The sequence below is a fragment of the Siniperca chuatsi genome, linkage group LG21, assembly GCF_020085105.1.
Source record: "Siniperca chuatsi isolate FFG_IHB_CAS linkage group LG21, ASM2008510v1, whole genome shotgun sequence".
NCBI lineage: Eukaryota > Metazoa > Chordata > Actinopteri > Centrarchiformes > Sinipercidae > Siniperca > Siniperca chuatsi.
The window spans coordinates 200,001-214,758 of record NC_058062.1 but is presented as its reverse complement, the minus strand read 5'-3'; the positions used below and the strand labels follow the sequence as shown (position 1 = coordinate 214,758).

Below are 14,758 nucleotides of genomic sequence, written 5' to 3'. Positions count from 1 at the left end.
TAGTCATCTGGACACTGTTTTCAGAATCAAGACGTTTCGGCTCCCATCCGGAAGTCATTCTCAATTGTGAAGAAATGGGACGGGAACTAGAAATTTAAGCTACTCTGTGTTACATAAGCCCCGCCCTCAGGAAGGAGTCTTCCTGAGTATCTGTTAATTACCCTGCCTAGTTTCACCTGAAACTGACCTAATTAGAAACAATTAGGTCCTAATTGTTTCCATGGAAACAATTAAACTATAAACTATTAAAAACCTAACCCGGCGTCTGATGGAGACGTCAAAATGTGTAGCCACACCCGGCCAGTAAAAGGGATCGGCGTCTATTTGGAGCTCGGCTTTTAATTGAAGTTTTATGGTGTGTGCGTTTTACTAGTATAAATTTAATACTGTATGTTGGATACATTGTGGGGGCATAAATCAGCAACACACATTATGGAGACTATGGGGAAGCTGGTCATCACAAGGGAAATGTTTTGTCTTTGTTTTTACAAAAGTGCACTGTATTTACCTAGCGGCAAAATAGAGACCGTATCTCATTTTGTGAAAATTAGATGATTAATCTCAAGAGGGTTAACCTCTAAACAAACAATTTGTTCAAATATTAAGACATCGTTTTCTGGTAATTCTAAGTCAGCATTATGAGATACACGAGTCAATCACTTCAAAACGTCTCATATTTCCTTTTTCATTGGTGAATGTAATGTGTGTCTGTAGCTTTTTGTTTGTCAACATAAGTCCTCCTAAGTGACAAAAAACAAGTTGATGTGTTTGTACAGGTGTTATGGCATGTGTGACAGCGCCACCTGCTGCTGTTTGTCCGTAAACACATACAACTGTTTTAGCTCCGCCCACCAGTGTCCGGGGTCACGCCAGCGTGGCCGTAGCAACAGGTTGTTCAGGACAGCAGCGAGACACGCCCCCAGACCAGGCCCCGCCCAGAACACCTGCAGAAGAAACAAACCAATCAGAGCGGAGTCTGAGGGTGTGTGTGTGTGTGTGTGTGTGTGTGTGTGTGTGTTTTCTGACCCAGTGGTTGCTGAAGTCGAGCGTGACGACGGCTGGACCGAACGACCGAGCCGGGTTCATCCCACAACCTGTCGCACCCACCTGAGACAGGTACAGAGAGACCAGGTGAGTCATCACTTTGAGGGGGAGGAGTTAAATAAACTGGTTAACAGGCTCTACAGCATTTCACTGTATGTGAGAGAGAAACATTATTTGCTTTAACAGGTGAAGCTGACTGATTCGACCGGGCGCGGCTGCAGCCCGAGCTGATCGCCGCCACTCTAGACGATGCTTGTGATTACACCAGATGCGCCACAGCATGTTTCAGAAGCGTCCCAGAAGCAGCTCTCCGCTCTGAGTACTTGGCTAGTCTATTTTTGACGGAAGCCGCGTCAAGCTGCACTAAGCAGAGCGACCCAGGCAGGAAGTCAGACACAGAAACGGCATACAGAATCCGGTCAATTTTCAAAATAAAAACACCCTGTGGATCGTATAGCAACAAACAATTAAAACAGACACAAAAAAGAAACCATTAAACTACGTAGCCTACTTACACACAAAACTCAAGGAATAATGAGCAAGTCAACAAAATCGGGCAGGCAAAACGCGTCGCTTCTGAAACGCTCCCGGTGGGGTATGAAGCCGCAGAAGACGGAACAAATCCACGCAACGTTATAGAGCTGTGCGTGAGTAGAAAATATTCAGGAAGCAGTTTGTCATGTTTAGCCGGCATAGATCGTCACTTTCGTATATAAGTCAAAAATCACACTCAGAGTCAAATCTGAACATGAAGGTGAGAGGAAAAAAATATTTCTAATATTTCCACAAAGGCATTTTCCCTTTTTTAATAATAAACTATTATTAGTAATCGATTTGACATCTTTTTTTTGACATGATTGTCATTTCAGTTGGAGGACTGGACCTCAACCTAAACAAACAAGTCATGAAAAAGAAAATGTTATGTCATGATATGTCAGAATCTGGATTAAATCTTTCATGATCTTGATTTTGTATCAAATAATCTTTCCCACAGAAATCTTAAACATGAACTGTTTTAAATTGAGATAAAAACATTTTGAGAAACGTTTTGCCTACGTTTCTCAGCCAGGAGTTTGAGGGGGCGGGGCCTGATCAGTCAGCACAGGTGTCGAGGGGTCAAATTCTGAATGAGTGATAATCTGCAGGTGGTCGGCGGGACTTACAGCCACCAGGTGACCCAGACTGACAGCCAGGCCAACCAACAGAGGAGACACCACAGCCGGCAGGGGGAGGTCAACTGTCGCCAAGACAACCAGGACCAGCTGGAGGGTAACTAACGTTTCCACGGTGACAGCCTGGCGGAGCGGGACACCATGGGAGACCTAAACAGAAAAATAATGTCAATAGTGAGAGAGACAGTGAACTCACCTGTTTGTCATGTTCTGTATGAAACTGACCTGGTTGAGAGCAGGTGTCACATCTCCGGTCAGTCCTAGCAGCAGTGCAGCTGAGGCCACGCCCCCTAACAACTGACCAATCACATACAGCGCTGCCTTCCACAGGCGGAGCCTCAGGCTCAGGGCCATTGCTATGGTTACTGCTGGGTTCAGGTGAGCTTCCCCACCCACACAGACTGCTGCCATGGCAAGGGAGAGACCGAACACCAGCGCCACCTGCAGAGGACATGCAGGTGAGACAGGTACGAGTCCAGACAGGTCCAGAGCAGAAGACAAGGTGGTCAGGTCTCTCTGGTTGCTCAGGTTGCTTGGGTTACTCGTGTTGTTCAGGTAAATCCGGTTGCTCTGGTTGCCGGCACACCTCAGATCCAGTCCTGGTCTCCCAGCAGCCGGTGGCATTATCAGGACAGCTGATAGGCTGGCAGACAGGAAGAGGGCAGTGCCTAGGAACTCCAGCAGGAAGTGATGTAAGCAAGACAGAGTCCAGATGTCACTCAGGATCAGACGCAGGCAACGAGGGATGAGCATGATCACAACTGGAATCAACCTGCAACAGTCAGTCAACACACCTCACTGGACAGAGTTACATGAGTATGAGGATAAATCTTAAAGTCCTTTAAAAAGGAGTTTGTTTTTCAGCATGGGTGTTTTTCTCATAAATGTTTCCATTCTGATGATGGGTCTTATGTTTGTGCTCATCACTTCAGTCGCATTGATAAAGTGCAAAACAGCTTATGTGGAGCAGAGCACTGTGAACCTCCTAAAGCTTTCCAAATAAATAAATCATTTAAAACGCTGGTTTACAAACAAAATTAACACAGAAACTAGCCCACTGGATTAGCTACTGTAGCTAACAGATCTACTTCAGAGGAACCTGGCCAATAACCGTTAACTAACTGGTTAATATCCTTCTCCAGCTGCAGAGCGTCATCTGTTCAACAACAGTCAAGCATCAAACAACAGTTAACAAGAGACTGTATTAAACAGAAAATGTACCTGTCAATCACAGAGAGGTTGGCCAATGAGAGACAGATTACAGGTGGTGGTCCAGGTGATGTACAGGTAAGTCCTCCTGTCTGCCTGCTGACCGTCTGTCTCTTATAGAGCTGAACAGAGAGGCTGATGTGACGTACAGGTGGGAGGTCTCAACACACAAACACACTGTGTGGAAATGAAGCCAACACACTTCCCTGCACTCGTCTCTGTAACAAACCTCTAACAAAGGACAAACTTCGCTTTGGGTTTTCAGCCTCACTGGCACTGCAGAAGAGCACAACCATGAATCACAACTGTATCAATAAAAATGAATCATTACTGTAAAACTGGTCTGAGATAAAACGGATCATTGCAACAGATATTCTGTTTCCAGTTTTCAGCAGCAGCTTTGTGACAGCAGATAAGTTAACACATTTTTATTCGATGTCTCTTTACCAAACTCGACTGCATTTCTGTACCGCACTCTGCCACGTTCTGTCCTCCTCAGCCTGCTGGTGTTGCAGCATTTCACCGCACAACAGTGAAAACTCGGGTGAATGTGAAACATTATTATTTGGTTCAGACACTGAGGTTTGTAAAATTCACGGATTCACTACAAACTCCGACTTGTTGGTTTGTGCGTCTGAACTCGACCAAAGATCATCTGTAAGGGAAGAAGCTCCACTCTAACACCACTGTAGTTCCAACAACTCCAACAGAGTGAGACGTCTTTAGATAATCTCTCCGTTTCAGGAGTGCATACTCTAGTTAAACTTTAATACATATCAGATCAATATTTTAAGCTTACAATCTTGATAGTTTAGAATCTGGACCTTCAGTATCAAGTAACTCATGAAAAAGTAACTCATGAAAAATAAGGTGCGTCAATGTTCTTAAACTTCTTTCTCCAATATTTGCTCATAGTGACTACAGTCTGGTTAATGTTAGAGAAAGATGGTAGTAACATATGAAAACACCCATAGATATAAAACACTAGATGCCGCATGTCATAATGACTTGCCATTCCAGGATGGAAATATATGGCAGCCATCTTACCTGGGTCCAGTTTTAAACTTGCTGTAATAGGAACCTGTGGTGAAAGAGGCTTACCTTGTCTTTATAAGCCTTGTATTCTACAAATACACCAACACTGTTTTTCATTCAAAGTAATGAGCGTAAGACAACGGTGCCTGTTTAGAACAAAGATTCTGCTAGAATTTTGATTATTATAGCTCCAAGAGAACAAATCATGCTTTCAGTCATGAAGATAATCTCATAATTGTGCATTTATATTGCAGAAAATGATTTTATTTTTTAACTTAAAAAAAGGTTCAGTGTGTAATATTTAGGGGGCTCTATTTGCAGAATATGCCGATAATATTCATAAGTAAGTTTTCATTAGTGTATAATCACCTGAAAATAAGATTCGTGTTTTCATTACCTTAGAATCAGCCCTTTATATCTACAGAGGGAGCGGGTCCGCTTCCACGGAGGCCGCCATGTTGCACCGCCATGTTTCTACACCGGCTCTGGATAAGGCCTTTCGCGTTTCGAGGCCACCATAGTTTCTCCTAGTTTCAAATAGTTGCAAATGACAATTTTAGCACTAGATGAGACTAAATCCTCCACACTGGACCTTTAATATGTAAGAATTGTCATTGGTATTCTGAATGGCTAAATATTGTCACGTCCCGCTCTGCTCCCTAGCTCATCTTTGTTTCATGTTAGTGTTCGTTTTATTTTGTAATTCTCACCTCTCCTCATGTCAGTAACTTCACCTCCTGCCTGTTATTGGCTGGGAGCTACACACACACACACACACGCTATGGCGTTATTGGCTGAGAGCTACACACACACACTACGCCGTTATTGGCTGGGAGCTACACACACACACACACACACACACAGCTACACACACATGCACGCTACGTTATTGGCTGGGAGCTACACACACACACACGCTACGCCATTATTGGCTGGGAGCTACACACACACACGCACACACACACACTGGGACACACACACACACACACGTTATTGGCTATTGGCTGGGAGCTACACACACACACACACACACGCTATGCCGTTATTGGCTGAGAGCTACACACACACTACGCTGTTATTGGCTGGGAGCTACACACACACACACGCTATGCCATTATTGGCTGGGAGCTACACACACATGCTACGCCGTTATTGGCTGGGAGCTACACACACACACACACACACGCTATGCCATTATTGGCTGGGAGCTACACACACCTGCCCAAAGGTTGATGACCAGAAATGTCCCAAACACAGGAAACTAATAAGAAACGAAGAAAATACAGGCAAAGTGCAGCAGCTCTGCTGAGACAGACACCACCACACACTTCTAGTGGGTCATAAGTGATGATTGAGAGGAATTGTTTTTTAGGAAAATACTACTCATTCTGCCTTAATGTTACACTTTATAATTCTATTAACAACTATGCTATAATGTTATGCTGTTAGCATAGCTAACATTAAAACAAACATTTGCTGGTTATAATTTCTGTTTAGCTAATAGATCAATGCTGTCGAGAGCTAGCAATCAGCAAGAACTTTGACTTAGAACTCAGCTGGTCTATTACTTGGTAGGTAACAGTAAAGTTAACTAATTCACTAATTTTGTGGTTTTAATTGACCCAAATAAAAAAAATCTTTCATCTATTTTATACTGTCGTGAGGAAAGTGATGCCAGCCTCCCTGTTGTCTTTGGTCCTTGTAATGCAATTAGGTGCTGCTCAGCCAACAGCATAGTTGCTGCCCATAGGTGGCAATTGTAAACAATACCATGGTAAGATGGCAGACAGTTATTCCATGAGTTAGGCTATGACATACCACCAAGAGCAGGATCAAAGCTGTTAGCAGGCTTTTCATTTATATAAACCGAATTGTCAAAACTACACCATGAAACTGTTGGCTGTGTCTGTACGCTCAAATAAAGATGGTTTATGGGAGCAAAATGCCACTGTTTTTAGATAGAAAGTAAACCAAGTTGTGTGTTGTTTGTGTTCAAAAGACCAACAGAGTGATGAGTCTGTTAGGTCATAAATCTAGCCTTGGCTGTCCTACCAAGAAAAACGTCGGAGGCATAATGTGACAAGAATGTTACACACGCAGTATACAGCCTTTATATATTATAATGTATGAAGCACTACAAATGTTTGTATGCAAACAAACATATACAAATAAAGTGACAGTATGTTATATATGTGATGGAGTTATTTAGGCTGCAGTATGTTAGAGGCCTACACACAAACACAATGATAAAGTAAAACTGATCTCAAATGCCGCCCAAGGTTCTGCACACAGGACTATACTTTTGGAATGACATTTGCAAGCAACATAATGGGCAACAGACTATGACAACAAAATATGAAATACAGCCAATTAGTGCTGAGAAGAGAACTTTCTGTTTGCACTTGTAAACATTATGTCACCATTACAGCAGCTGAACTGGGTGTAGCTGATAAAAACATAATATCAACTGAAATGTGATTAAGGAATGCGGTTAGAACAGACTTTAACACCAGAGGCCACTGTTCACTTCCTGTTTCCTACTAATAGTTGGTTTTGTTTACCATGACCAACATCGTTCACTAAACTTATCCGTGGTGACAAAGGTCCACTAACCTTAATGAAGTACACATTTTGTAGGAACCAAAATAATTTGTTTATATTTAAAGAATAATTATTCTTTCAAGGCTTTCCATGTTTTTTGGTTATACTTCTGATTTATTTGAAACAACGAACGCAAGGTGCCTGGATGATCTACAACAAATGTTCGTTAAAACTGTTGGGGCAGTGGCTATAATTTTGAAACAGAATAGCCACAAGTGAAGAAATGCAAATGTGTACGCTTCAGCCTACATTCAGGAACAGCAGACATATAGAGAAGCTTTTACCAGGTCAATAACATTCATTGTCCTTCACACTGCAACCTGAGAAGAGTGTGTGTGTGAGTGCGAGAAAGAGTTACCGCTCTCTGATTCGCTGACACTCTGCGGCTCTGACATTTAAGGACAGGAAACGACAAAGACAAAAATCTCAGGAAGTCACCTCATTGAGGCTTAAAGATGACACGTGTGTGTGCGTTTGTGTTCCCTCCATTAACGTGGTTTCACGTTTCTGAAAGCACCAGGATTTCTTCACTTTCACTCAGCGTCCTGAACAACCTTCAGACAGGAAACAGAAACACAAAGTTACATTGTACTGAAGTTACCTGTCTGTGAGGGAATATTCCCCAGACCTCTGCATATTTAACATCTATGAATTCAGTATTGTCCTTCACTGTTGGTGTTTTAAAGCCAGCTTGGTGGAATAGTGTGAAACCACTGGCAGGAATGTTTATCGTTTCACCTGAGTCTTCTTAAAAAAGTGCTCCATAGCATGACTAGTGGTCAGAAACTCCACAGGGTGCCTGTATGTTGATATGGTGATGATAGCGTTATGGTGACTTGGTCGCCCTTCCCACAAACACACAGATGTGCAGTGGTGTGCAAAAGTGTTTGCCCAATTCCTGATTTCTTATTTTTTGCATGTTTGTCACACTAAAATGTTTCAGATCATCAAAAAAATTTAAATATTAGTCAAAGATAACACAAGTAAACACAAAATACAGTTTTTAAATGAAGGTTGTTATTAAGGGAAAACAAAATCCAAACCTACATGGCCCTGTATGAAAAAGTGATTGCCCCACCTGTTAAAACATAACTGTGGTTTATCACACATGAGTTCAATTTCTCTAGGCACACCCAGGCCTCATTACTGCTACACCTGTTCTCAATCAAGAAATCACTTAAATAGGACCTGCCTGACAAAGTGAAGTAGACCAAAAGATCTTCAAAAGCTAGACATCATGCAGAGATCCAGGGAAATTCAGGAACAAATGAGAAAGACAGTAATTGAGATCTATCAGTCTGGAAAAGGTTATAAAGCCATTTCTAAAGCTTTGGGACTCCAGCGAACCACAGTGAGAGTTATTATCCACAAATGACGAAAACATGGAACAGTGGTGAACCTTCCCAGGAGTGGCCGGCCGACCAAAATGACCCCAAGAGCGCAGCGACGACTCATCCAAGAGGTCACAAAAGACCCCACAACAACATCCAAGAACTGCAGGCCTCACTCGCCTCAGTTAAGGTCAGTGTTCATGACTCCACCATAAGAAAGACTGGGCAAAAATGGCCTGCATGGCAGAGCTCCAAGACGAAAACCACTGCTGAGCAAAAAGAACATTAAGGCTCGTCTCATTTTTGCCAGAAAACATCTTGATGATACGCAAGACTTTTGGGAAAATACTCTGTGGACCGACGAGACAAAAGTTGAACTTTTTGGAAGGTGTGTGTCCCATTACATCTGGCGTAAAGGTAACACTGCATTTCAGAAAAAGAACATCATACCAACAGTAAAATATGGTGGTGGTAGTGTGATGGTCTGGGACTGTTTTGCTACTTCAGGACCTGGAAGACTTGCTGTGATAAATGGAACCATGAATTCTGCCGTCTACCAAAAACTCCTGAAGGAGAATGTCCGGCCATCTGTTCGTGACCTCAAGCTGAAGCGAACTTGGGTTCTGCAGCAGGACAATGATCCAAAACACACCATTAAGTCCACCTCTGAATGGTGGAAGAAGAACAAAATGAAGACTTTGGAGTGGCCTAGTCAAAGTCCTGACCTGAATCCTATTGAGATGCTGTGGCATGACCTTAAAAAGGCAGTTCATGTTCGAAAACCCTCCAATGTGGCTGAATTACAACAATTCTGCAAAGATGAGTGGGCCAAAACTCCTCCACAGCTGTAAAAGACTCATTGCAAGTTATCGCAAACGCTTGATTGCAGTTGTTGCTGCTAAGGGTGGAGCAACCAGTTATTAGGTTTAGGGGGCAATCACTTTTTCACATAGGGCCATGTAGGTTTGGATTTAGTTTTCCCTTAATAATAACAACAACAACCTTCATTTAAAAACTGCATTTTGTGTTTACTTGTGTTATCTTTGACTAATATTTAAAACAGGAGAAGCCAACTTTTTTCTGCATGTTTTTATGAGAATTTTATGCAACATTTACTCCTCAAAGATTGGGACAGCCCTGCTGGTTCAGCTGGAAACACTGAGGCGACGACACAGGAAAAACAAAAAAGTGTTACCAATTCTTTACTGCGGTTCTTTACTGCACTCTAATGTGTTTTGTCCTCCTCAGCCTGCTGGTGTTGCAGCATTTCACTGCACATGAGTGAAATTCACTATGAAAGAGACTCAAAGCAACCACAACACTAAAACCTGCCACAAAGTGATGTAAAACGAGCAAAAAGAGACGCAAAATGAGGAAAAGAAAAACTGAAGCAATACTACTGAAAAAAGATGCTAAATGACTACAAACAAAAAAGGTAATACAACCAAAAAGAGTTGAAAACAACCACAGAAAACAGACACAAAACAGCCACGAGGACTAAAAAGAACCACAAAGAGAAAAAACAACCACAAGCCGAGGTAAAACAAAAAATGTTATTAAACAACCACAAACAAATGCAATATAACCACAAAGAGACTAAAAACATCCACAAAAAGACCACGAAGTGATGCAATTTGTCCACAAAGAGATGAAAAATGACCAAAAAGTGACACAAATTGACTACAAAGAGAAACAAAATGACCTAGATTTAAAACAAGAGGAAATACAACCAGAAGAGAAAAACGACCACAAAGAGACACAAAATGGTAACCCAGATAGCACACATGTCAAACAGATTTCAGCCCAATGTATAGAAGTTACGTCGGTAAGATGTGGTATGGAGAGTGTTTGCTAATTGGCAAGACATTGCAGAGACATCGGCATTCAGTCGTAAATGCCCTCCAGACGGCTGATGAATCTAAGTTGCACCGCTCTACAGCTTCTGTTAACTATACGACCTTTGTTTATTTAGGTCGGATCTTTCAGACAGCAAATATCACTATCCATGACCGAAATTAACATGTATAAACTTCAAATTTGATGGGAATATAAGGAGACAATGAAAAATAATATGATTGACCATAGCTACCTGATTTTGTGTGTGGGCAACGAAGACGAAACACTGCCAGGTTGTTCAGTTGACTACAAACTGAAGCAATACCATTCTAAACGCGGCCCTATTGATAAATAAAAATAAAAAGCTCTGCTGCGTTCTACCAGAGTTTTCCATAAGCGCCGGCTGACATTAAAACATTTCCAGCCGACTACTTTCTTACTGTTTCAAGTCACGTCACTTTTTAGATCTTGGTCGGTTTTAACTAAATCTTTTATCCGGATAAGGGATAGCCAAATAGCTTTTAATTCTGTGACTTAAAAGTAGCTAACATTAGCTAAACTAGCTAGCTAAGGTTGGCTAAATAATGAGCCTGGGCTCTTTACCTGTGCTAACATACTGTATATGGCACACCCATATATTTTAATACTTATACCCACTTGGTACTTAATTTATCTGACCTGTATTATAGTGTATTACATTTTTTGCTTAGTACTTCTATTCCTGTGTGCACTGACGTGACAGTGAGCTGCTGTAACAAAAGAGTTTTGAATAGAGTTTTGAATAAAGTATTTCTGATTCTGATTAGAGAAAAAGACAACCACAAACTGATGCAACGCTACTACAAAAAGATGCTAAAAGACCACAAAGAGACAAAGACACAAAATGAGAACCAAGAGGCAAAGAATGACCATAAAGAGACACAGTCAAAAGAGACGCAGAACAACTACAAAGATACAAAACGACTACAAAGAAACACAAAACCACCACAAAGAGACAAACGAAACAGGGAACCACTCTTTAAAAAACTGCTCCACAGCACGACTAGTGGTCAAAAACCCCACAGGGTTCCTTTATGTTGATGATAGCGTTATGGTGACTTGGTCGTCCTTCACACACACACACACACACACCTGAAGGACTGAGTAACATTATATAGAGGTGTGTGTGATGCCTGTTCACAGTTATCTCTGTTACTGGAAACACAGTACAGTGGTGTGTATGTGCTGTCCATACATGCTGAGCTCCTGTCAACATGACCGCAGGGTCTTATTTTCTGTCCTTCATCTGTTTGAACACAAGCAACTTCAAGCCAAAAATCCTGAACTGTCCCAGAAGGATCAGGAAAGATGCCAGCAGGTTCCAGTAATGAGTTTTTGTTCATATTCTACAGAGAGTCCTAGAGTCCTGCAGCAGCTACTAATCACAGGTACTTCTCATTATTATTAATTATTATTTTAAGCAAATCATTTTGTATCATTTTGACATCTGTCTTTAAAATCATTAAATGTTTTATTTTTATATTCGTAGCTGCATGTTTCAGTCGTGGTTATGTAATTTTTAAACTTATTTATACTTTTTCTGCTAATGTTATTACTTTACAACACATTTTAAAATCAAGTCTAATTATAGTCTTTTAATCAAGTTTTAACTGTATGGGACTCAGAAAACAGATATTACCATCCATACAGCCAAGCTGCCATCATGCTTTAAAAAAAAAACAAAAAAAACACTAACACATAATGATAAAAATATTAGGGTTAGCAATTAATGCACCATGTGAGTTCAGCATTATCAGGTTCACAAATATTGAGTGATTAATCTAGTAGTAATGAACAGAATAGATTAAACAATTCCTCAACTGTAAACTGTAGAAGTTGCTGTATGTAAACAATAACTGTACTAATCAGAAATACTTTATTGATCCCCGAAGGGAAACTCTTTGTTACAGTAGCTCACCTTTACGTCAGTGCACACAGGAGAAAGTACTAGCAAACAATATAATACACTATAAAACACTATAAAAACAGGTCAGAAAATAAATTAAGTACCAATTGGGCGTTAACTTTAAGATTCTTACCATAGACCCCTGATGTTTGACTCTTGTAGATTTGATTGAGACATTTTCTGAAATGTAATAATGTATAAATATGTAGTAGTAATAATAATAATAAATAAATAAATAAATAATAATAGTCAATAATTGGAAAACTTTGTTAATGAATCTGGAAAAAAAGATTTTCCCTCATGACAGCAAAGTAAGTTTTAGAAATGCATGCAATGAAAAAACTTGTTTTATCATAGTTCAAAGTTAACTCTGTCTTCAGTTAGCTTACTGCAAGAATGACTACAAACAATAAAAACCTAAATGATTCGCTAATTTCTAACGGGACAGCAGCACACCTAAAGGCATTTCGGCAAAGTAGTAATTGCAGATGCATGAACGAAAGGTTTCGAATAGCTGAAAAGGTATTTGAATGAAATCAGTTAGGTAGTTTTGGTTTTCTGGTTGTTTGTGCATGGCCTCCATAGCCCTGCCAGCACAGAGCTAAACGGGAAAACAAGGGCGCTGTGAGGCTAACGCATCACTGTTTTGTTCGTTATTCCAGTAAATGAACTGCATCTCTTGTTGAATCCAACTTTATTCGACATCTTTGTTATTTTCTATGGATGTATAAAGAGAAAGCCGTACCTTCTACGTTCCTCTTACTCTAACCTGCCTGGCTTCCGTACATAAACCGTTATCATAAAGGTCTAATGACAAACTGCTCCTGACACCTAGTGGTCAAATGTAATACCATCTAATCATCACAACTGGCCAGCTACTGAATTGAAATTGTTCAAATAACGTTAACCTTTTCTTTGTTTAGCATTTCATGAGTCTTAGCATTTGCAGCTACGTTTTACATGCCTGACTTGCAGAGAAGCCACATTAATCAACCATTTTAATTTAATAACGCTAACGTTTCTTACCCAAGAGATCACGGTTCAAGTTCACAGCTTTTTGTGAGACCATGCAGCTGGCAGGTGAACGTTGTGAAAGTGGCAGTCTACATGGAGGAAAGACCGTTGTAGTTCCTTATTGATGTTTCCGCTGTCAGAACAGATTTGCCGATTTTAGGTGCCCACTAACGCCGTCCGAAACAGACTTGACTTAATTTATATGAGCCCAGAAGGAGGCAGTCAGCGGGTTCCATTTGAAAGCATTTATTCTCTTTCAATCAAAGTAAGGCGTAAATGAGTGGTTGAGTAGTTTTATTTCTACAATATAAAGAAAGTATATACAATTAACTTTTGTCACAGTCTCTTGAAAACAGAGATCAATAAACAACTCTGAATCACATTAGTACATCAATACATCCCTACTTTCCAGATCATAATAATGTCAGAACTAACTAAAGAGATGTACAACTTCACAATGAAAGTAAACATGACTTGGATATCAAAATAAAATGGAATAAACTACTCACTCAACACAGTCTGGGACAAAGGGAACCTCCTCAGTCGAAGTGCAAACAGTGAATGAACTCAGGACACTCAATGCACCTGTGTCAGCTGCCCAATTAGCACACCTGTGCCTGCTTCCAGGGAGCGTGGTCCTGTGCTCCCCAGTCCAGCAGTCATCTGACCTCCACTTTCAACAAGTATAAAACACATATCACAGCTGTATTGGGCATTTCTCATTTCCTTTTATTTGGCCTGGCATTGTAATATCCTCAAAGGTCATGTGGCTGTGCTTTCCAAAGCCTACATTCAGGATATGCAAAATGTCACGACAATAACACACAATGCACAGATTTGTGGTGGTAAAAACCATGTCTTTCTAACGAATTCATTTACATACTGAAGGGTATGCAGAAAGAAAGGACACAAGAAGGCTGTGACACGGAGCATTCGAGATGGCTCCATTTTTAGCCGATGCCATGTGTCACTGGGGTCTTGGCTTACCTTCATGCATAGGTTTGTTTTTGAAGTGCTATCAAAATGTGTTAAATTAAAATGCAGAATCAGTATATAAGCAGTCTAACTGTCATCCATGGGGTACTTTGTCACTTGAAAACCTAATCCAAAGGCAATAAGAATTTTAATCATAAATCATTAAAGATTTCCCAAAATTAATTTTGCGATTATTAAGACACTAATCAGAACACCAGTGTCCATGTGAGAGGAGTTTCATGTTGTTAAACTGATGGGCTATCTATATTATTTAAGTGGCTTGCTGGTACTAAAACTTCATTTAAAAGATTGCATACTGGTACAATTAGTTAAATGACTTCTTTATAGTTTTGTCCTGCCTGCCCAGCACGCTTCTGCATGAAATCCCCGGGTGCTGCTGAGTAGTCAGCGCTGCATCAGTTCGTCACCCAGCCAGGCTACTACTACCACTCTGTTCTGCTGGTTTTGTCCTGCTGTGTCCAGCCAGTCCAGCCTTGCCCACCACTCTGCCACTCCAAGCCAGTTTGCCGGTCTCGCCCTGTATGTCTGCTAGCCAGCCAAAGACAAGCTAAATATTTATTTAAATGTTGCATTAA

The 14,758-nt window shown here is 40.8% G+C and overlaps 1 protein-coding gene across 1 annotated transcript; it reads right to left on the bottom strand.

The window, feature by feature from the left end:
- Positions 1–165: 165 nt before the first annotated feature.
- On the bottom strand, positions 166–13,730 carry LOC122869472 (aquaporin-2). The gene is made up of 7 exons (XM_044182530.1): positions 13,697–13,730; positions 3,655–3,701; positions 3,438–3,547; positions 2,442–2,988; positions 2,208–2,366; positions 1,027–1,107; positions 166–944 (listed from the first exon to the last, which is right to left on the bottom strand). Coding segments are annotated over exons 1-7 (1,110 nt in total). The 5' UTR covers positions 13,698–13,730; the 3' UTR covers positions 166–779.
- Between the last annotated feature and the right edge of the window lie 1,028 nt (positions 13,731–14,758).

Coding starts and splice junctions, on each gene's coding strand:
- LOC122869472 (XM_044182530.1), bottom strand. Junction 2,367..2,441: donor TGACACCTGCTCTCAACCAG/GTCAGTTTCATA, acceptor TTTTCTGTTTAG/GTCTCCCATGGTGTCCCGCT. Junction 1,108..2,207: donor GTCTGGGTCACCTGGTGGCT/GTAAGTCCCGCC, acceptor TACCTGTCTCAG/GTGGGTGCGACAGGTTGTGG.